Consider the following 22574-nt stretch of genomic DNA (forward strand, 5'->3'; position numbering starts at 1 on the left):
TCAGCCTCTGGGACCTTCTGGGACCACACACCATTATGGACCATCTTTACAAAAGCATTTACTGATCCTTAATGAGGGAAGAGGAGAACTGCTGGGGAGCTTCACCTGGCGACCCTCGAGATTGGGACAGAGCTGACAAAGCCCCTGCCGAAAAGGCAACAATTTCTCAGTGCCAACGTGCCAGCTGCGTGGCACCATGTGTGGAAGAGCACAGTGAAGCATCCCGCCCCAGAGAGCTGCTGCCAGCGTCGGCCACACCAGCACAGCTGCGCCAGCCCTGCTTGCACCCAGAGCCCACAGGGGCCGTATCCGGAGCTCGGCACGCTCAGCACCCCTTCCCGGGCTGTGCCCAGCCATGCACGCGCTGTGTGCGCTGGCAGGACTGTCGCTGCAGGGCTGGAGCCGGCGGAGCGGCGAGAGAAGCAGGATGCAGGCTGCGGAGAGCATCCCTGCCCACAGCAAGGGGGGCGAGTGCCGCAGCCTCCGCGGGTGTTTCTGCCGCCCCGCGGGTGTCGTGCAGAGACTGGCCCAAGGAGGAGGATGCTTCCAAAAAATGTGCCCGGGACCAGGGTTGGCCTGGACAGGCCTGCAGGTGAGAGCAGTGGGGTGGGGCTGGGGGCAAGTGAGGCAGAGTCTGCATCAAAAGCAAAGGCTGGGGATGAAAACCAGCAAAATGCCTCCGGATTGGAGTTGGCTTTATGAAACGTGCCCGGATGTTTGCACACAGGCTCTGTCTGTCTTCTGCCGCTGTTTCCCCAGGGGTTAATTAAGGAGCACTTTTCATCTGGTGGGATGAGGATTAAGAGAGCTGAATAGATACACGTGAGCCTTGGAGAACCCTGGTCCCAGCTCACCTGGGATGCTGAGCGCCCCAGCCGTGCCTCAGTCCCGCCTCATCTATCATTTCTTTCTCCATCTCATCCTGAATTTTTCACTCGCCACCTCTCTAGGATCCCCAAACGGACCTGAAAGCCCAGTAAGGTTGTCATGAAAAAAAGCAGCGAGCTGTCAGTTATTGCGTGGCTGGCTGCATGAACCCTCCTGCCCGCGCTGCCAAATTTTCCTTAATGCCTCCTCGTTTTTCCGGTTAGGAGTGATTGCTCAAGGGATCTCCTGGCGCAGAGGACTCGGGTTCACCCTTCACATCCCGCTCGTCTCTAAGGCACACGCATGAAAATACACGTGTGAGCCCACTCCTCTTCGCAAAGCCAGATTAAATCTGCTCACGCAGCGCCGGGCGCAGGCGGCAGAGCTGGAGCGTGCGGGTGTTTAATATTCATCGGGCGTAGACGCAGAAGTTTTCTTTTCTAAAATAGCCGTGCACAGCGCCGTGCCGCTCCATTTTCCCTAAACCTTAGCGGGAGGCTGGAACATGATGTTTCCTTTGATGATCTCCCCAACTTCCACCGGCTTAGCAGAGGAGCAGAAGACCCTTGTTGGGTGTAAAACTGCTTTGAGGACAGATCCTGGCCCTTTGTTTGCAGTTTTCAGTTCTGTAGGCTGCTGCGACAGAATGATGTCCTCGAAGCACCAACACGGGAAGGAGACATTTTGCTTTTGTCTTGAGCCAGGATAAGTTTCTGTGGTAGTTGGGCACTTATTTGTGTGTTAAGTTTTAAGAGGACAAAAAAAATAGTTTTCCCTGTAAACTTTTGGCAGATGCATACACGGATCTCTTTGGCAACTCTTCTTCCTATTAATTGAGTGCAGTTTTCTTCACCGTCAGTTACATGTTAGAAGAAAAAAAAATGAGAATATGGTCCCAGTTAGGTCCACAATAACAAAATCCTAATGGGAGAGCTGGCACAGGCACCACTGCTGCGGGGCTCCGAGCCGTGTCACCCGTGCAAACGTAGGGACATCCATTATATATAATGGATGTCAATAATGCATGGGAGGGTAATGTTTCTGTCCTGCTGGAGGACTTTTGGTGTCGAAGCTGCAGAGTGGCAGTAGCAGAGTGTCCCGTGCGCGCTGGCGCTGAGGCACGGCAGGACGAGCAGAGGGGCTGGACCGTGCCCGCTGAACGCCCCCAGGGCACGTTAAAATCTGTAGGTTGCACAGAGCGCGCTGAGGACCCGGCGGCAGCAGCACCAGCGCGGCTGTGTCCGTGCTGGGATGAACTCAGAGCAGGATTTTGCAAACGGCTTGATATCGAGCAGTCAAAGCTAGTTAGCGGGAAGGCTATTTAATTCCATCGGAGAATATCCCACCTCATTTGCATATTCATCTCTTTGGCGGGTGCAACTCTTGCGTCGCGGTTGGGATGCAGCTAAGCCCATCTCATGGATTACCCGCCGTTACGGTGTTTGCCTTTATGTGGTGCATTTACTTTGTGACCACAGAGGCATTTCCCTTTCCCCTGTAGAGGCTCTTACTGACTTACCTGTGCCCGTGCTGGACGTTATTATCGAGCTCTGCATTCCTCCAGCCCCGCCAGCGTGGCACAGCCACTGACATCAGCCCCAAAACTATCCCCTAAATTATTCAGAATTGCTGCTTTTGCTTCATTTCTTCTCCAAAGTCGAACATGCTTTAGAGGGCACTGAAAATAGATGTTTTTGCTGATACTAGAATGTATTTTTTGAACGAGAGCACTCCTGTCACGTTTGCCTGTGCAGAGGAAAGCCCAACTCTGTCTTTGCACACCCTGTTACCAGCATCACCCAGCCACAGTAAACAGGCTCGGTGGCATCGTGGGGGCTTGGCCTCAAGGAGAAAATGTGTGGCAGAAGTAATAAAACTCTAAAAAAAAAATCTCAGTTACCCACCTGCAGCTTCTATCTTCATACTTTTTTTTTTTAAATTAAAAAGAATTGCAAAAAGCACTCGAGATCCCGAGTGGAGGGTCCCAAGGATGCCCCATTAGCGCTGGCCGGGGGACTGTTGGTGGGCTCCTGCTAGACCAGGAGCTCCAGGACCTCCTGCTTGGGATGTGGTGATCTTTCCAGTACAGTCTTAATTTTTATTTGCTGGAGAAAAAGTCCTGGACCGAATTTATTTTACTCCTTGCTGGGTCCGCTCAAACTGCCATGGGCATCCCCCAGCCCGTGGGGCATCAAGGGCATTTTCAGTCTCGTCCAGGACACCTCGTGCTTATTCTTAGCCTCGTTTCTAAGAAGTGCTTTACAAGCAGGAGCCCGTATTGGTTAATGCCATGAAACATTAATGACTTAGCAGGTGAGCCGCGGTCCTCCCGCAGAGCAGCTCCCGGCTCCCCGGCCGCCGCGGCGCAGGATGAGCCCGGCGGCGCTTTGCTCAGGGGAGGCACGAGCGTTAAAGCCGACCCCAAGTCGTACCTGAAGCCGGCTGAAAAGCATGACCGAGAGAAAAGGTAGGTGAGAGGCAGACGCGGAGGCCGAGGCTGTGGTTAGACGGCTCTGCAACGCAGTCGGAGCTTGGGAATTCGGAGGGGCGGAAGAGCCGCCCATCTCACGGCTGCTACAGCTCCCCTGGCCGCGTGCAGAGTTTCTCTCCACCTGAATGCAGCAGGCTGAAAAAGGTGGTGGTTTTGTCCTTTGCTTGTTGTAAAGGAGATTGACATGAGGGGACACGGGCAGCACCGAGCCACAGCGTGCGGCAGCTCCCAGCCGGAGCAGCTGGCTCCTCGGCTCTGGACCAGCTCCACGCTGCCTTGGGCTGCTGCCACCACGCCGGCAGCCCAAACCCTGACCGGCTCACGGTGTTTGGCTGGGGGTGCTGAGCCCCCCGCCACCATCCGAAGCTGCTGCCGAGGTCGGCAGCATCCCGACGTGTTGGATTTAGGCAGTGATCCTCGCAACACCCCTCCCAGCTCCCGCTCTCCACCCAGCTCAGCACAACCCTATCCCAAGGATCGGAGCCTCGGGGTTGAATTAATTCAGCCGGTGAACTTTAAAATGAGTATTAAATTTCTCAGGAGCGTGCTAAGACTTAATTAAAACTCCTATCTTTGTGCGAAACGGCAACGTAGGAATGCAGGGGGGTCACTCCTGCTTTGGTAAGCGTTTCGTGTTGGCTTGGCAAACCGTGCCTCGGCAGTGCCGAGAAATCCCCTCACCTACTCGAGGAGGAGCAAAAGTAGAATAACGAGCTGGGTTATAGTTAGTCGTGCTCTGGGGACACGTTCTCACGACGTCTGCCGCTGCTGGTGGGAATTTTCTACAGGGAGCATCCCAATATACGAGAGGCTTTAGGTCCGCTCCTGCCTGCATTCCTGGGACTGGCTTAGTGGGTTGCTTGAAGGGAGGGGAGGAGGAGGTAAATTTTTTGCTGGGTTTGGGGGATTTTTTAGCCGTTTTACAGATGTAGGTTAAATATTTGCCTGGGGCAGAACAAACGCCTAGTGCAAGCGCTGCGTTTCGATCGCTGGAGCCTCCCTCAATCCAAGGAAACAGCCCATCAACCTGCCTGACGTAGCAGCGGCGCAGCAGCCACGCTCTTCGGCTGCGCAAACAGCTGGGCTCGAAGCAAAGAGCTAAACCTGTGCCAGGGCCACCGTGCCCCGCGGCAGGCCGGCGCTGTCGGCGCTGTCGACGGAGAGCGGCCGTGCTTTGGCGCGGACGGTTGTGGATGGATCGAGCCCTCCCGCTACCTGCTGGGTGCTGGCAGGAGGGAGCCGCTGGCGGCCGGTCCTGCCGCTCTGCCGCCTGCAAAGCGGCGTTTCTAAAAATACCTTCAGCGATGGCGTCAGCCGGTGCTCGCTCAGGGCACCGAGATGTGACATCCAAGAAAAGGAGCCCAGAGCATCGCTGGGCTTGGGGGGGCAACCAGGCTGAGGTTATCCCAGCCAGCGTAGGCGAACCCCAGCAGAGAGGAAGAGGGTATGAGCAGAGTGCCTGCTGCCTGCAGCCCCCTGGCCCATCCGACAGCATCCACTGGGATTTACAGCACTCCCTTGAGCATCACGGCCGAGGAAATCGGAGCTGGGCACCAGCGTGCATCCAACCCTAAAAGCCCTGCTTCTGGATCCCTGGGGATCCTGTCCCTGGCGTGCTGGGGCTGCCAAAAATCAGCCCGGTGGTTCGGCAGGGGGGTGTGGGGTTTTTAATGCTCACAGATGACTCTCTGAATATGGCTGTTGGCACAAAACCCTTTCGGCATCTCAAATTTCGCTCTGTGCTTATTCATGAAGTTATTTTTCTAAACTGGGGAATTCACGCGTGTGCCTGGTTAATTTAGACTTATTTGATGTAATTGATACAACTTAGGTGTGTTGCATAATTAAAACGCCATTAAAAACCTGAAGCGTTCAAAAGGCAGGAAATTACTTACCAGTTAAAAGTCATTTACATAAACATTTATTTTACCCTTACGGCTCGTAAGTGCAGCCGGTGATGATATGGCATCCCAGTTGCTATCGGAAAGCTGAAAGGAACTTTCTGTGTGCCAATATTATCAGCAAAGCAGCCGAAGGTGCTGCCCAGATAACAAGATATTTATGCAAACCAGCACAAGTGCTTAGGGCCTCTACCAGTACGTATATGTACATATATACATGTGTGTCTAGGCACACACACATACCTCCATCCACGCCGAGGGCTCTGCGCTGGGAACGCGATAAATTGCAGCTGGAGCGAAGGGGAGGTGCTGCTTTGCAGAGGCTGGGAGGTTTTTGCTGGTTTTTTTTCTGCTGCGCTGGCTGCAGCGGGGGAGGCAGCCGCAGCGCAGGGGTGGAGGCAGCCGCCCGGCCAGGGTGGCGTTTGCTCCTCAGGGACAGGCACTGGGGCAGATGGCACAGGGACATGGAGGTGACCCTTCCCAGCCCCCTTTCCATGGGGTGAATGGCTTGTGCCCCTCCCAGTGACTCTCCACCACCTCCAACCCATGGCGGGGAAACACGGTAGTGTTCCCTGAGGATGCCCAAGAGGGAGATGGCAGGATGAAAGAACAAGGCCGTATCCTTCTCCACACCCGGCCGGGAGTGAGTGTGGCAGGGGGCAGGTGACGGACCCCTGGCCTGAGGGGAGCACATGGCACCGGTGGGCACAGCCGCCTTCTTCCCAGTCCCACGGCACTGGCACCAAACCTGCATCTCCCAAGGGAGCCCACGGGTCAGCCCGACATCAGATGCACGGACATGAGCCATCAGCACGGGGCACCCGCCACCGCTGCCGCGCATGCCGCGTTATGTTTTGTTGTGGGAAATATCTGGTACTGCCGGTTAATTACCGTGAACAAGCCGTGAGTAACTTGTGTCACCCAAACCAGCCATTACCATAACGATTGTATGTGCAGTACAGACAGGCAGGTACAAATCACACCCTAAAAATGCGTATAAATTATATTTAAAGCAGAACTTTTTATTGCCTTTCTGACACCAGGGCCTTTGGAGACGTCTCGGGGCACGTTGCGCTGGTTTTCTTCACACCCGCGGGTTAGAACCAGGTTGTTTTCCCAGTCAAATCTGGGTTCCCCAGGCCCCGGTGAGCCTGGCGAGCTGGTTGGCGTCGGTACCAGCTGATGTGCCAGAGTTGGGGAGCGCTGGGGACGTGGAGGAGGGTGAGGGCACAGTTTGTCGCCTCTGGTCCTCTGCGCGTGGGTCGCTGGCACCGCGGCCACCTTCTTGGTGGTGCCGGTGGCTCCATCCCCATAGTCCCTCGGGGATGAGTGCTGCAGCCGCAGCCGTGCCCGTGTCTGGTGCTGGCAGGTGGGGGGGGCAGGAGCCCCCCCAGTGAGCTATGCCAGGAGGGGTGCGCGGGCAGGATGGGGGCACACCGGGGCTCCCCAGAAAGCACCGGGACTGGAGTGAGAAGGGCTGAGGACACACCGGGGGCACCAGGGACACAGCGGGAGCCCCCTCGGGGCTCTGACATGGGGGGGTCAGGGGAGCACGGAGACACCGGGACACCCGGGATGGGCCGGGGGACACCGGGACTCCCTTGAGCTCCGCAGGGCTGCGGCAGGAGGGGCTGGGGGTGCAGCGGAGCCCCGGACCCGTCACCGCGCGGTGCGGGGGGGGGCGGGAAGGGGAGCCCCGCCTCCGCCACCCGTCGGGGGGTCTCGAGGGTTTCCATAGCAACGAGAGCGGGGCGGAGCTCGGCGTTTCCGTTAGCGAAGTGCCCGGGAGGCGGGGACGGCGACCGGGATGCGGCCGGTGCTGGCGCCGGCTGCCCCGCCGTTGCCGCTGCCCTGCGCCCGGTGAGTGGCCCCGCGGGGGCGGCACCGGCACCGGCACCGCCGGGAGGAGGGGGGGCGAGCCGGGCTGCGCCGGGCCGGGCCGGGGCTGCCTTTGTCTGAGGGGGCTGCAGCACTCGGGGCGGCGGCGACAGCCTGCAGCGGGCGGCGCCGCCGGGACCGGCACCGGCACCGGCTCCGCGATCGCGATCGGCACCGGGACCAGCGGAGCGGGGCGGAGCGGGGCCTTCCCGGGCCTCTGCGCACCGGTACCGGTCACCGGCACCGGCCTCGGGGGGGCGCGGGGAGGGGAGGGGCTGCGCCTCCTGGGCGCGCCAGGACCGGGACCGGGACCGGAATGTGGGACCGGAACCGGGACCGGCACATGGAACCGGCACCGGGACATGGGACCGGGACCGCCCCGCCCGCAGCCGCCCTCCTCCCGGCGACACCGGCTTCCCCGCGGCCGCCGGCTGGGAGAACAACGGACCCCCGCGGCGGGCGGGGCGGCACCCGGGGCTCCGCTCCCCCTTCCCCCGCCGAGGCGCCCCCGGTCCCGGCCCTGCCCTGCGGTGCCCGCCCGGCCCCGGGCAGCGGGCGGAGGGCGGGGGGCGGCGAGGGCCGCTCTGCCGCGGAGCCCGTAACTCCCGAACCCCAACTCGCGGTTAGGAGGAGCCTGGAAAGGCTTCAGGAATGAGTAAATTAATTACAGCCGCGGTGTATGTCACATCCGCCGGCAGCCCGGAGGGAGCCCGGGGCTTTCGGTGTCCCGGCCCCGGCTGTGAAATCGGGCTCGATGGAACTTTCCGTGGGATCCGGGAGCCGGGGGCGGTGTTACCGTCGCGGTTTGCCCCATGCCGCTGCCCCGGGCTCTCACGGCTGGGAACAGGGGCAGGTCGCGACGGTTTCCCTTGCGCTTATCCGCAGAGGTGTCGCTGGGCTCGGGACCCCCGTGCCATGATCACGTCCCACAAAACCTGGGATCTGGGATCCGTGTCCTCCGCGAGAGCCGCTTGGAAGACGAGGGACGTTTTCCCGGACGGTGAGTACAGCGCAGTGGCTCAGCCTGCCGCGCTCACGCCCTCGCTCGGGCTTGGGGAAGGAGAGGCCGGGAACAGGCCAGCCTGCATTTTTCACATTTCTTTCCGGATGAAGCTTGGGATTTGAGAAACGGAGACTCGGAAGCAGGCACGGAGCGGTAGGGGAGGCCGAGGGAGAACAGAGAGCGCTGCCTCCATCTCCCGCCTGACCCTTCCGAGCGGGAAGCTGAAGGAGAAAGGTTAAAATTTAACATGTAAGCAAGAAAACGGAGCGATGCGCATGGCAGGGAAGGCGCAGGGCCCTCGCTTCTCCCCGGCCTCGGCTCCTTGGAGAGGCTCCTGGTCTCTCCCCGCTGCACAGACCCCGTAGGTGAGTTTAGTCGAGGGCTTCTCTCCGCGGCGGCTGAGCTGTTTTGCAGGCGGGCGGGCAACTGCTTGCCCCAGCCTGCAGCTGCTTGTTGGGAAACAGCCCTTCCCGCCTTCCCGGTGGTGCTGGATGGGTTTCAGCAAAGGGGGAGGCTCAACCCCCCCTCTTTGGGCTTTTTTTGCTGTTGGCTTCAGCATTCGCCATCCCAATGTGCTGGCAGCCGCTTATCTGGGCGTTGCTTCTTCCCTGGCATGTGGGCCAGCGCAGCCAGACACTGGTCGCCATCGAAGCTTCTGAAAACTGGGTTTTTCAGCATTTCCTCTGCCCAGCGGCTGCCGCTGCCCATGCCAGGATGGGGAACTCATTGCCTTTTATCCGGGCATCTGCCAGAGCTTTGGAAACGCTCCATTTTCACGACGCGTGCAAAATGTTACGGCTAATTACAGGCTGGAAGAAGTCCAGAGCGATGGACTGACTTCACCGGGGGACATCGCCCTCCAGATACTGCTTCCACCTCAGAAGCACCTCTGGGTGATTTTAGGGGGAAAAACCTGCATTAGTAGGAGTTTTGTTTGTGGGTTTTTGATTTATTTTTTTTTTCCTGCCTGCCAGAGAAGCCATTTGGTGGTGGCAGTGCTTGTGGCAGGTGGATGGGAAGGGGCACAGGGTCCCCAGGCTGATCCCATTGGGATGTAGCCCTCGGTAGCCACTTTTTCCATAGAAAGGAGGACACAGCCATGGGAAAAAGCTCTTTGAGATGCTGTTTTCCTTCTATGCAGCTCAGAAGGGCAGAGAAGTGCTGCCCTGTCTGCTTTTGGGTTTGGCTGCGTGACAAATAAAGGAAATATTTGGGGGCAGTGGAGAGAGGTGACGCCAGCCGGGTCCGTCCGTCCGGTTTTGGTGATGCAAGCTGGCTTTGGCAGCTTTTCCGAGATAGGATCGCGGGAAGCGGAGTGGCTTGGTGAGGGGGCAGGGGTGAGATGTCCCCAGTGTGGGGATGGATCTGGTCCTGCAGAGGACGGACGGAAGCTACACCCAGAATTCTCATTACTAGTCATTGGCAACAGGTCTCCGCCCCCCGGAGGGCTAGTTTTTCTAATTAATGTCATTAACATTTTTAATAAAACTCATGCGCTGTCTCCGCCACACTGGCGCGGTGACGGCAGCGGGGAGGAGGAGGTGGGTTTGCTGAGCGAGGCTGAAGGCTGTGTCCGTCCTGGGCTCTCGGGTTGATCCAGTGATGCTTTTGACTCCGTCTCAGGACTTGGGCAGGACACGCTGGTCGCCGGGAGCGGAGCGGGCGCCTCTCCCCTGGTTCCTTTGCTGCCTGCGCTGGTTCACCGTAAAATCCTCAGCGTGAGCTGGCCGGACGCCGCACACCCCGGCGGGCTCTGCCGGGCTCTCCAGGTGAGGAGCGCCGAGCTGGCCGCGGCTCGGGTTGGGAGGGCGTTTTTGGTGTGGTGGGAAGGGTGCCCTGCACCCTGCTGGGCCATCCCTCACTGGGAGCTGGCTGGTCCCCCCACCGTCACCCCCACCAGAGCTGCTGCCTGGGTGGGGAGGGAAGAGCATCTCCAGAAAGTTGGAAGGCATCCGAAAATGCTGGGGAACAGCCCGGAATAATGTCTTCTGGGTCAGGGGGGCAGGAGAGCTCAAGGCAGGAGGGTGACAAGAAAATGCAGTGCCGTGAGATGGTGCTTGCCAGCAGGATGGAGGAGGAGGAGAAGGAGGAAGGCTACCATGGCCGGGGATGGTTTCAGGACAGTGTGAACTGGTGCTGCTGCCACCAGTTCATTCTGGGCTTCGGGCAAATAATTTAAATTCCCCTTCTTTGAAAGAAGCAAAACACCTTCTTATCTCACACCAGCCTTGATGAATTCCCTCTGGCAAAACCCTCCCGGAGCCTCAAACGTGGAGGCACCGCAGACACGCGGCTTCTCCAGGAGGATGCTGCCGCCGCCTCCTTCCCAATTACTCTCAGAAATATGTGGCATGTACCCAGTACTCACCCCTCTCCGGGGCTGGGACATGTTTCCCCGGCATCGCTGGCCCGCGGGCGATGCCACGGGCTCTAGGATAATATATAAGTAAGAAAAGGCACTTTTGAGCCAGGCAGGGAGCAATTCCGTGAGCTCGACAGCTCGGTTTTCCGAAAGCATCCATGCCATAGCACTTTTTAAAATGGTGATTAAAAAACAGATTTATTTTTTTTCCCCCTGCAAGCCAGAGATAGATATGATAGATACAGAAATTTGGGAGCTTCTCTATATTCCTTTCCTCCTTCCAGATCTCTGTTTTTATCGGAGCTGTGCTCATGGGTACGGCGTTACCTGAGCCGCGGCTTGCCAGCAAGCAGCTTCACATCCAACCCTGCCTGCAAGGCAGGGTTTTTTTTTAAGGCTATAAAGAGAAAAAAATAGATAATATTCAGTACAACTGCATGACCATGCAGAGGGAAGGAGCTGTTGATGGGGAGGACTAAAAGCAACACGATAAGTTCATTGCAGCAGGTTCCCGACACCGAAATCCCTCGGAGGGAGGGTTTCCCCAGGTCCCGCTCTCCCGTCCTCCGCCACCCTTCCCTACTCGCTCCTGCCCAGCCCGGTGAAATGCCGCTGCCGGCACTGTGTCCGCCACCGTGCGCGTGGTCACCGCATCTCAGCTCTCCGTCCTGTTTCTTCTTGTGGGCACAGGCCCTGCAGGAGACAGCGGGCGAGCGGCAGGAGGAGAACCGGCACTGGACCCCGGCACTGGCCACGGAGGAGCCACCGACATTCCCCCACGAGCCAGCAGCTGCCACACTGGTGCAGGTGGCCCCCGCCATGAACCTGGAGAAAGCTGGTAAGGGGAAGCCAGGATGCGGCGGTGGGTGCTCAGGAAGGGAGATGCGATGGGATCAGCACCCGGTACCTGCCAGTGGGTACCGCAGGGACCTCTCCCCTTTCGGGGGGCACGCAGATGCGTGGCTGCGCTCCCTGAGAGGGATCGGGTCTTGGTAGAGATCAGACACCAGCCAGCTGCTGGGCGATGCCAAGTGACTGGTGAATTATTTAACTGGGAGAACAGAGCGTGTAACCCTCTCCTCCCTCTTAAGGCACATGTAACGCTTGTGCAAACGCTTGCAGCGCGCCTGGCTGCGCGGGGCGGGTCAGTCCCCATCGTTTCCCCTCTTTCTCCATCAGGACGGAATTATCCAGGCTTGTCGGGGCGCAGCCTGGGAGCTGCTCCCAGCGTGGTCCTCGGCTGCATCCCTGGGCAGCTCCTGGTGTGGGGCGGCTGGTGGGAAGGGGCAAGGGGGCAGGAGGAAGAGAGTCCTCACGGCCATGGTAACGGGGCAGAGCCGTGGGAACGGGCACCTTTCCAAAGGGATTCCGAAGCATTTTGGAAAACAGGAGGGTCAGCGTGCCACGCCTGCTACCGCGCCGCGCTGCCACCAGCGTGCCTGGCTGGTGGTAGAGGTAACGCAGGTCTGGCTGGCATCTCCTCTCCCAGGGATGCTCTGGCAGGAGCAGGTGTTGGGGCAGGGAGGAGTGCGTTATCCGTGCGGGATCCCCCCTGCCCCGCAGTTTGACTTGCAGCCGGGTGCTGTGGCTTTGAACCTGGCTCTGCCGTCGCTGCCAGCCCGGGATTAGCACGGGTGATGTGCGCAGACATGCAGCGTTTCCGTGGAAGCCCTGGTGCCTCCTGGAATCCTGTCTTATCCCTTATCCCCAAGGGGCGAGAGCTGGCGTTCCTCTTAACTTTAGGAGTTTTAGGGAGCCTGAGCTGAGCTGAGCCTTTGGCACGGAGAGAAAGAAAAGCCGGCGCCTGTCGGCACTCTTTCAGGGTATCCAGCCCAAGGTGGGAAGGCAAAATCCGGTGATTGCTTCTGCAGATGCTGCCGGAGACGTCCCACGGCACACAGTTGTGGTTTGGTCCCAGTGTTTCATTTTTTTTGCCTGCTCTGCGAGCTCTTAAACTCCTCTTACAGGTAGAAAGTCTGATTCACAGGCAAAAAAATGTCTTGGTCCTTGTGTTCAGGAGGTTTCCCATAAAAGCAGGCAGCATCCTGCGGAACAGCTCCCACCGTCCCCCCCTGCCTTCGAAACCTCAGGTCTCTGGTGGCAGCAGATGGAACCCACGGCAGGCAGGGCAGGGCGCCGGGCAGCTGGGCTCCTGGCCACCGGTTCGCTCGCCGCAGTGCCTCATCCTCACGCTGGGAATGAGTCAGGGCAGCTCAGTTCTTGGGAACTACCAAGTCATTTAGAGATTCATCCGGTAGGCTCTGATGTACGGCCAGGTCGGCTTCTGTCAGCACCGACGGCTCTATTAACGCGCAGAAAACGATATTTAAAATAATAAATACTGTGGAGGTCAGGAAGCCGAACAGGCAAGGATTGGGCAATCCGGCTGTTGAGGGTATCCGTATAATTTTAATTTGGCTTCTATTATATTTGTGTGTAACGATGCAGTCTTTAATAACATCATCACATGCTGGTTTCCACCGGCACCTGCTCATTCAGAAAAAAGGCTGCCGGGATGAATCAGCGCCGTGGTGAAGGCGGTTGTTATCTGCGGGAGGCGGCACCATCTCGGCGTGCGATGGGGCTGGGGCGCGGCGCGGCGGCGTGGGCCGGCGCTCTGGGTTACGGCCTGGGATGCTCTGCTGGCACGGGCAGATCCCTTCGGCTCCCGGCCGCCCACAGGGGCTCACCCGGCTGGACCCCCGCCGGTAGCCCGGCCAGCCGTGGCCAGCACCCTGGCACTTGGGATGCACCTCCTGGCACGTCACTGCTCTCCGTGGGACTTCTGCAAATCCCGCTTCCCACTGTCCCATCTCCACCTCCGCCCCGTAGCCGACATCCTGTTCCTCGGCAAGGCGGCCAGATCCCGACCCACTTCATCTTTGCTCCCGCTGCAGGAGGGAGGCTCTGCGGTGGGAAACGCGCCAGCCTGCCGGCGGCCCGGCCCTTCCCGGTGATCCAGAAGGTGATGGCCTCCATGGCCCATCTGCAGGAGGAGAAACTGCGGCTGCAGGAGGAGCTGCTGGGGCTGCAGGAGAAACTCGCTGCCCGGGAGAATGACGAGCTCTCCCGCTCGCTCCAGCTGCAAGGCCAGGTATGACGGGGACACAAGGGGGTCCGTCGGGATCTCCAGCTTCAGGCTGTGGCTTGGCCAGAGCACCATGGCTTGCAGGGAGCGAGGGGCGCGCTTGGAAGGAGCGTAGGACCTCCATCGTGGAGCATCTCCTGCGCTCGGGTGTGTAGGGCTGATCCGGGTGCTCCTGAGCACCGCGGCCATCTCGCCGCCTTCGGCTGCGCCTCCCTGGGGATGCTGGCAGCCCCCTGATTGACGCTGCAGTGACACCGCAGGAATGCTGGCGGGGGCACGCGGCTCCTTGGACTCGGAGGGCTTTGGGCATCAGGGTGGCAGCCCTGCAGCGATCGTCCGTGCCCCCAGCGCGGGGCCGCCGCGGCAGGATAAGCTCGTTAGACCAACCCAGCAGATTAATTTTAGCGACTTGCTATAGTCGGGAGGTGGGAAGCGAACGTGAAGGCATGGAGTTGCCCACTGAAGGGGGAGAGCATTTTGGTTGCCATGACCAGACACCCCCCAAAAACCATCTGCTGCACCAGTGCGGCCACGTCCTTGGTGCGAGGACCTGGGTCGTTCCAGGGAGATTGAAATTCCGGCTGCTCGTAAAGGGATTTGCATGTGGCTGTTGTGGAAGCTGTTACAGTCAGGTTCGGCTTGTTCCACGGGTGTCAAAAAGGTGGAGGTAATTGTCCTGCATTTGGTTGGCATAGTCTGCATGACACAAGCGTGAGCGCTGGCAGGATCCGGCCCCGCGCCAGCCGGTTCAGCAGTGAGCACGGCCGGTGCCGGCCACAGCCAAGCACCCACCTGAACTTCCAAAGCTCAGGGATGGCCGGGCCACGGCTCAAGCCAGATCCAGCTGCCAAGGAGTCCCTGAGGCCTCTGGAGAGCAGGATGCGGCCAGAGATGCCCGAGCAGGTAGGGGATGGAGGGGCATCGGCATTTTCGGGTGCTGCCCGCACCAGGCGCGGTGGGCAGGCTCCGTGCACATTGGCTGGCCTGTAACGAGTCGTGGCTCTGTCTTCTCGGTCCCTCCTCGCTTTAAAAATACTTTAAAAAATATCTTCACAATCTACCTTACTGAATATGGAAGCGGGATTTTCCCACCCGGCGCACGCTCGGCCCCGCAGCCGGGGCGGAGAAGGGAAGGGGGGTCCCGGCTGCGGCACGGAGCGGCCGCCTTCCCTGGCTCGTGGCCGTAAGCACGCGGAGCTCGCCCACCGAGCCCCCGGCGCTCGCCCGCCGCGCTGCCGGCTCCGCGAGGGTGTGGCTTAATAACTTATCATCGTTAATTAGGGCACCGTGTCAGCACAGCTGCGTTTGTTATTAATCAGCAGTTCCTAAATTATGGACCGCGGAGGCCCAGTTGCTTGGAACAAGCCGGTTGTCGGGCTGGGGCGACAGCCTGCCGCGTCCGGGCGAGGGGCTCGGCGCTGCGGTGGCTTCCTGGCACCGGGAAAGCGGGAGCCGGGCTGGGAGCCGGGGGCCGGCGGTGGAGCGCGCAGCCAGGCGCAGCTCCCTCTGGGGTGAGTGCTGGGGGGCGGCGATGCCCACCCGGCAGCCGTCAGTTTGGGGGCAAAGCCCATAACCACGGCCCACGCCGCCGCTGGCTGTGCCGCGCGCCCGCTGCCGCCGTTTCACTGCGTGGGTTCGGAGGGGAGCGGCGCTGGGCCCTGCACGGAAAAATCGGAGGATTTATGGAATGCGCCCGGTCTCGCAGGGAGGGCAGCCGGGTCCCCGTGGGACGGGCGGGTGCCCGGAGCGGGCAGCTGGGGACGATCCCCGCCCTGGGACTCGGACATATGGACATCTGGAAGAATTCCTGCTCCCTCTTTCTCCCGAGATAACTTTCCTAGAAAGAAAAATAGAGAAGGCAAAGCCTGCGAGGGCAGGACAGGGCGCTTCTGGCGTTAAACACAATTCTGGATGGGTTTGGTTTTCTCCCTTCTCCAAAGACGGCGCTCTTTTTATTTTGTTTCTTTTTTTAATGATGGTTTCTGGTAACTCTCAACATGGACAAATTACAGCCGTGGTCGAGCGAGCTCGGAGCAAGCTTTTCATTAAGGCTCGTTTTAATCAGCTGGCGTGAATCAGGCTGCTCAGAGCGAGGGGGTAAATTAAGGCGTCCGGAAGGTGCGAGCCAGACTGGACGTCAGTGGCACCGCGAGGTCTCCTCCGAAAGCTGCTGAGATGCCTCCTGCTTTAACCTCACCTGTGTTGACAGGTTGAAACTCTGAAGGCGAAGCTCCTGGAGCAGGCGCAGGAGATCGGCCGGCTGCGCTCGGAGCTGGTGAGCTGTCCCGAGGGGCGCGGGAGCCGCGGGGCCCCCGAGGAGCAGAGGGACATGTGGGGAGGGCGGAGGAGGATGAGAACCTCGGCAGGGTCACAGGTTGGACACTGCGAGCTGAGTTTGTGGGATCTTCTATCCAGTGGCCCTGGGGCAAAGGCTTCCTGGCACCGTCGCTCTGCGGTGGGAAAAGAAAGCCCCTCTAGGGGCTGAGGCTCCGTGGGCACAGTGGGGGGTCCTCAGTATGGCAGATTAGGGGGGTCCCTGGGCAGAGTGGGGGCTCCCCAATACATCAGGCTGGGGGGGTGCCTGGGCACAGTGGGGGCTCCCCAGTGCGACAGATTGAGGAGGTCCCAAGGCACAGTGGGGGTCCCCAATGTGGCAGGCTGGGATTCCTGGAGTGCCACAGGCTGGGGGCTCCCTGATAGGGTGAGCTGGGGGGGTCGCTGGTGTGCAGCAGGCTGGGGGTCCCCAACACAGCAGGGTGGGGGGTCTCTGGGTGCCGCAGGCTCCCATCCCCTCCCGTCAGCAGGGTGGCACTGACACGGAGAAGCACCGGGACCTGCTGGCGGCCGAGAACGAGCGCTTGCGGCAGGAGATGAAGGTGTGCGAGGGGGAGCTGCGGGAGCTGCGGCGGCAGCAGCAGGCGCCGTGCCGGGACTGCGCCCACCTCCAGGTGAGGCGGCCGTGGCGGTAGCAGCGGCGGCGGTGCCAGTGGCAGGGTGACGGGCACCCATGGGTGATGTGCCCTTGGCTGTGCCGTTCGGGGGCCAGGAGAACGCCGAGCTGCGGGAGCGGCTGTCCCAGCTGCAGCGGGAGGCGGAGGAGACGCGGGCCAAGCTGGCGGAGCTGGACCTGGAGGTGCAGCAGAAGACGAACCGCTTGGCCGAGGTGGAGCTGCGGCTCAAGGACTCCCTGGCTGAGAGAGCCGAGGAGGAGGAGCGGCTCAGCCGGCGGCTGCGGGACAGCCAGGAGACTATTGCCAGCCTCAAGTCCCAGCCCCAGCAGATAAAGGTGAGCACCACCGGGCTCTCCATCTCTCCTGGCCGAGCAAGGGGTGCCAGGCTGGGTGTCTGGTGGTGCCCGGTGGGTGCCCGGCAAGTGCCACCCATCCCTCTGCCCACAGCACATCTGCGCAGCACTGTGGTTCTGTAAAAGAGCCCCGCCGCGCCAACGCTGGCTCCATCCGGGTCCCCTCGGGTGCCACTTCCCCAGTACCCCCCATCTCTGGGTGCTTTTCCCCCCAGTACATCATCAAGACGGTGGAGGTGGAGTCAGCCAAGGCGAAACAAGCCCTGTGCGAGAGCCAGTCCCGAAACCAGTACCTGCAGGAGCAGGTGGGGATGCAGAGGCAGGTGCTGAAGGAGATGGAGCAGCAGCTGCAGAGCTCCCAGAAGACAGCGGCTCAGCTCCGAGCTCAGGTCCGAGCGCGACAGACGTAAATCAGGAATCTCCCTGTCTGGCTCCGCCGCGGTTCGTGCCCACGTGGCGCTTGCAGCGCAGCAGCGGGTGGTCACCGGCTCAGCGTCACCCCCCTGCCGTCCTCCCTTCCCAGATCATGACGTACGAGGCCGAGCTGGAGCGAGCGCACGGGCAGATGCTGGAGGAGATGCAGGCCATGGAGGAGGAGAAGGACCGCGCCATCGAAGAGGCCTTTTCCCGCGCCCAAGTGGAGATGAAGGCGGTGCATGAAAACCTGGCGGGTGAGGAGGGCGCGGGGTGGAGGGGTTGTGCTGGGGGGGGTCGTGCCGCCTGCCCCTCACCCTGCCTCGGGCCCGCAGGCGTCCGGACCAACCTGCTGACACTGCAGCCGGCGCTGCGCACCCTCACCCACGACTACAACAGCCTGAAGCGCCAGGTCCGCGACTTCCCCCTGCTCCTCCAGGAGACCCTGCGGAGCGCCAGGGCTGAGGTGAGACCCCCCGGCACCGCCGCCCCCGCCGCGGGCAGGGTGGGGATGCCAGGGGGTGTCACTTAGCGCCCACTCCCCGCCCCCCCCAGATCGGCCAGGCCATCGAGGAGGTGCACAGCACCAACCGGGAGCTGCTGCGCAAGTACCGGCGGGAGCTGCAGCTCCGCAAGAAGTGCCACAACGAGCTGGTGCGGCTGAAAGGTGCGCGGGGGGGCGGCGGGTCCCATCGCCCCGGAGCGTGTCCCTAAGGGCGGGGGCAGGAGTGCTGGGCAGCGGCGCCCCAGTGCACCCCAGCACTGTGGCTCGGGTGCTCCGCGTCCCCGCAGCATGCTCAGGTTGGCGATGGTTGGCTCGTGCCAGGTGGCAGTGGGTGCCATGCTCGGCCTGCCAGGTGTTTGGTGGTGACCAGGGGTGGCAGTGGGATGTGCTGGGGTTGACACCATCTCTGCATCCCGCCCCCTAAGGAAACATCCGCGTTTTCGGGCGGGTCCGCCCCGTCATGAAGGAGGACGGCGAGGGCCCGGAGGCGACCAACGCGGTGACCTTCGACGCTGATGATGACGCCGTCCTGCACCTCCTGCACAAGGGGAAGCAGGTGTCCTTCGAGCTGGACAAGGTCTTCCCCCCACAAGCGTCCCAGGAGGAGGTGGGTGCTGCTGGAGACACTGCTGGTGGGGTGGGGGGGGATGCAGCCACCTTCTCCTGACGCTGCCCTGTCCCCGCCAGGTGTTCCAGGAGGTTCAAGCCCTGGTCACCTCCTGCATCGACGGCTACAACGTCTGCATCTTTGCCTATGGGCAGACAGGGGCAGGGAAAACCTACACGATGGAGGTGAATTTCCCTGCCTTCACTTCCCTCTTCTTCCTTGGCTTCCCGGGCTGTGGTGCCTAGTCTGGGCCCCCTCCCAAACCCAGCCTGGCAGCCGGCTCGGACCCGGGCTGCACCAGTGATGGTCACTGCTGCCGCCGAGGGGTTTGTGCGGCCCCCAGAAAAAAAAAAAAAGCAGAATAAATGCCAGAGAGTGTTTTTCCCCCATTTCTCACCCCACTCCATCAGGGAACAGCAGCAAACCCAGGGATCAACCAGCGGGCCCTGCAGCTGCTCTTCTCCGAGGTGCGGGGCAAGGCGGCCGACTGGGACTACACCATCAGCGTCAGCGCCGCCGAGATTTACAACGAGGCGCTCCGGTACGGAGAGGGGCGTGGGGGGAGGAAGGCTTCCCGGGGGGGCGAGCAGAGCCACTGGGGAGGTGCCATGGCCAGGCACCCCCCGGCACCACGTTCCTCCCTGTCCCACCAGCCCTCCCTTGGCCACGCGGTGCCATCCCGCGCCCTCGGGCGCTGGATTTGGCCGTGCAAGGATTCGTTTGTAGTTTCTTTCATTTTGGTGCCTGCCGCCCTTCCGGAGCGATCCTCTCCCTCCCGCTCCATTCCTTGTACAGGCTCGCAGCCCTGCCCTCGCTCCCACTCCCTGGCGCAGCGGCTGGGGCGTCCCCCTCTCCTCCCTGCCCCCATTCCCCCACCCTGGACCTTATATTTAGAAGTTACTAACTGGGAGCTGAGGGAATGAGAAATATTTTCCTCCCCAGCCCAGGCGCTGGTGGAGGCTGGGAACGCATCCGGGTGGATAACGGGGACCAGGACTGGCACTAAAGGGCAGGGATGGGAGTGTGGTCTGGCTCGGGGGGGAGCGAGCACGAGCTGGCGCCCGTCGTCCCCGTGGGGTGGGGATGGTGACGGGTACCCCATTGGGCAGGGACCTGCTGGGGAAGGAGCCGCAGGAGAAGCTGGAGATCAAGCTGTGCCCCGACGGCAGTGGGCAGCTCTACGTGCCCGGGCTGACCGAGTTCAGGGTGCAGAGCGTGGAGGACATCAACAAGGTGCAGGGAGACAGGGGGACAGCGGGAGGAGGAGGGTGGCACCGGGGACATGGCAGATTTTGACGGGGTGGGGGGGTGTCGCCGGTGCGTGACGCCCGGATCCAGGAGTGTTTCTGGAGCACCGGGGCGCAACAGAGACCGAAATAGGTCCCCAGGTGCAACATGACAGTCGCCGTCTCGCGGGAAAAGCTACAGGGAACTAAAAATAAAAGTGTAGGGCCCGAGGGGCTCCCGGGGGATTAGGGAATGCCGGCTGTCACCGCAGCGCCCTGCCCGTCACCCGCAGCCTTCGGCGCATCGCCCGGGCTGAGACCTGACAGCGGTCATCACCCTGATGGAGCAGGCACCTCGGGGGGGCTGTGGCTTGGGTTACATCCCTGGGGTGGGGTCATGGTGGGTTTGGGACACGCCAGCCTCACCCCCCACCTCCCCGGGCTGCCCTCCAGGTCTTCGAGTTTGGCCACGTCAACCGGGCAACGGAGTGCACCAACCTGAACGAGCACAGCTCCCGCTCCCACGCCCTCCTCATCGTCACTGTCCGCGGCCTCGACCGCAGCACGGGGCTCCGCACCACTGGTGAGTGCCACGTGGGAAGCCCCTCACTGGGGCGTCTGGGCCCCGGGGTGCGGGGGGCCGGGTGCTGACGCCAGCCGGGGCGGGCGGTTTGGCTGTGTGTCCCCAGGGAAGCTGAACCTAGTGGACCTGGCGGGATCGGAGCGGGTCGGCCGGTCGGGCGCGGAGGGCAGCCGGCTCCGCGAGGCGCAGCACATCAACAAGTCCCTCTCGGCGCTGGGCGACGTCATTTATGCCCTGCGCTCCCGCCAGGGCCACGTGCCCTTCCGCAACTCCAAGCTGACCTACCTGCTGCAGGACTCGCTCAGTGGCGACAGCAAAACCCTCATGATGGTGCAGGTAGGGGCTGGGCACACAGTGCCCACCAGCATTCCCACGGCCGCTCCGTGTGGGTTTTGGGATGGGTTTAGTCCCTGCTCGCCCCAGTGCTGGGGAAGGTGGAGGCAGGAGCAGGGCTGGGGACATCCTCCGGTCCCCAACTCTGTGCCAGGGGCAGCGTAGATGAAGACAAGGGATGAGGTATGAAGGCGGAGGTCCATGGGTGCTGTCCCCACAGGTGCAGGGTCCTTGCCCGTTGGCATCTCCCCATCCCCTCTCTTGCTGGGAGGATTTTATGCTCTGGCAGCTCCTCCATTCCTGCCCTGTGACCCCCCACAGCCAGCTGCGCCCACACTGAGCCCCCCTTGGGGATACCCGAGCCCCTGCCACCTGCTGCAGCTTTTCCTGGCTGTCCTTCGCGCCGGGGCCGTCGGTGACAGGGGATGGGGCTGACCTGGGAGCAGCAGGTTAATAATAGCATCTCGCCGGCCCGACACCAGCATGTTTGTGGGGCAGGGCAGGCCTGGGGGGGTGCAGGCAGCTGGCAGGGTGACTGTCTGCCTGCTGCTGCCTGCCCGCAGGTCTCCCCCGCCGAAAAGAACACCAGCGAGACGCTGTGCTCCCTGAAGTTTGCCGAGAGGGTTCGCTCCGTGGAGCTGGGTCCCGTCTCCCGCAAGGCTGAGCTGGCCTCCTGGCCCAGCCAGGAGCAGCTGGAGGTAACCGAGGGGCCACCGGTGCCCGTCCTCTTCCCCATCATCCCAGAGGGTTCCCCCGTTTCGCTCCCACGCCTGGTCCCAGGGCTGTTTGCTGTCGGGTGTTCTCTGGAGCCACCGTCATCCAGCGGGACACGGGCTGTCCCCAGACAGCGGCATCAAGCCGACGCTGTGGCTTTGGCTCTTCCAAGCCCTGTTTGCGGTGCCCCCGGAGCATATTCGGGCACCGGTACCCAGGCAGGCACCACCTGCCCACAAGCCCGTCCCTGTTCCTTCCCTCTGGGGCCTGGCGCGGGCTGACCCTGCGGCCGTGCCCCATCTCTCCCCAGGGCGACTCACAAGGGACCGCAGCATCCTCTGGCCGGGGCCACGCGGCCCCCAGCCCGGGGCAGCTCTCTGGCCGCGCCGCCTCCATCCGCAGGAAGCTCCAGACCTCAGGTGGGTGGTGGGGCCCCGCTCAGCACCCTGGTGCCCGGCCGGGGTCCCTCTGTCGGGAGGAGGCTCCCGCCACCAGCGTCATCCCAGCCAGACACTGGCAGGCAAAGCCTGGGCGGGGGAACAAGCTGATTTGTAATCAGCTCATTAACTAATGACTTATTAGCCATCGGGAGCCTGGTTGGCACTTCCCCAAGAGCGCCTTGGTGCGAAGCCACTGCTGGTGGCTCCGGGCGCACGGGGGAGCGATGCTGCAGGGCAGTGGCAGTGTCCCAGGGCTGAACCTCTCTCCCCTTCGATTTCAGCCTGAATTAGGGGCAGCCGTGGCTGCCAGGTGAGTGCCTGCGGCCGGGGGCTGGTGGAGGGCTCCGCTTCCACCCCGCTTCCTGGGCAGGGCGGGGTGCCAGGCTGTGCCGCTCGCAGGGGTGCTCGGGGATGCTCATGGTATCAGCTCAATGTAGCACCCGCTGGAACGCCGCTGGATGGGGCTGGGGCAGCGACGGCCGTGCCCCCTGCCCAGTGTGACCCCACGTGTCTCCCCCCAGGGAAACTGAGGCCGGTCCCCGTGTGACACGTGCCGGCCCAGGCCCCAAACCGTCTGCAGGACCCGGCCGCTCACGGTGCTGCAGCGAGCCGGCTGCTGGAAGACACGAAGGCATCAGCGCCGTCCCCTCACCCACTGAGACCCACAAGCAGAGGGTGACAGCACCTCTCACCACGAACAGCCGGGGTCTCCCAGCAGCCGGACCCCCGTGGCAGGGTGGGGGCAGCAGTGCTGGGCAGGGACCTGGCCCCTCGCACGCTCAGCTCTGTGACTTTTTGTTTTTGCTGGATGGATGTTTTAGCCAGAGGAAGGAGCTGCTGGGTGCTCCCTCTGTCTCT

The 22574-nt window shown here is 61.7% G+C and overlaps 1 protein-coding gene across 2 annotated transcripts; it reads left to right on the plus strand.

Annotated features, from left to right (window-relative positions):
• The first annotated feature begins 355 nt into the window (after positions 1-355).
• Positions 356-22263, plus strand: KIFC3 (kinesin family member C3). 2 transcript variants are annotated; one of them, XM_086620853.1, is made up of 21 exons: positions 356-592; positions 8023-8137; positions 9764-9909; positions 11193-11340; positions 13400-13596; positions 15800-15865; positions 16395-16538; positions 16637-16876; positions 17110-17283; positions 17418-17565; positions 17644-17774; positions 17864-17975; positions 18239-18420; positions 18501-18605; positions 18831-18961; positions 19530-19653; positions 20100-20229; positions 20336-20565; positions 21126-21260; positions 21587-21695; positions 22238-22263. In XM_086620853.1, exons 1-21 carry the CDS (start codon positions 356-358, stop codon positions 22261-22263), a joined length of 3030 nt encoding a protein of 1009 aa, XP_086476979.1. The 2 variants fall into 2 exon arrangements, with proteins under 2 accessions (XP_086476979.1, XP_086476980.1); XM_086620854.1 differs by lacking the exon at positions 356-592 and having other exon boundaries at positions 8053-8137; positions 16392-16538.
• Positions 22264-22574: the final 311 nt, after the last annotated feature.

The sequence above is a fragment of the Tauraco erythrolophus genome, chromosome 15 (assembly GCF_009769465.1).
Source record: "Tauraco erythrolophus isolate bTauEry1 chromosome 15, bTauEry1.pri, whole genome shotgun sequence".
NCBI lineage: Eukaryota > Metazoa > Chordata > Aves > Musophagiformes > Musophagidae > Tauraco > Tauraco erythrolophus.

Coding starts and splice junctions, on each gene's coding strand:
- KIFC3 (XM_086620853.1), top strand. CDS start 356: ATGCACGCGCTGTGTGCGCTGGCAGGACTGTCGCTGCAGGGCTGGAGC. Junction 17,284..17,417: donor CGGCTCAGCTCCGAGCTCAG/GTCCGAGCGCGA, acceptor CTCCCTTCCCAG/ATCATGACGTACGAGGCCGA. Junction 17,775..17,863: donor TGCGGAGCGCCAGGGCTGAG/GTGAGACCCCCC, acceptor CGCCCCCCCCAG/ATCGGCCAGGCCATCGAGGA.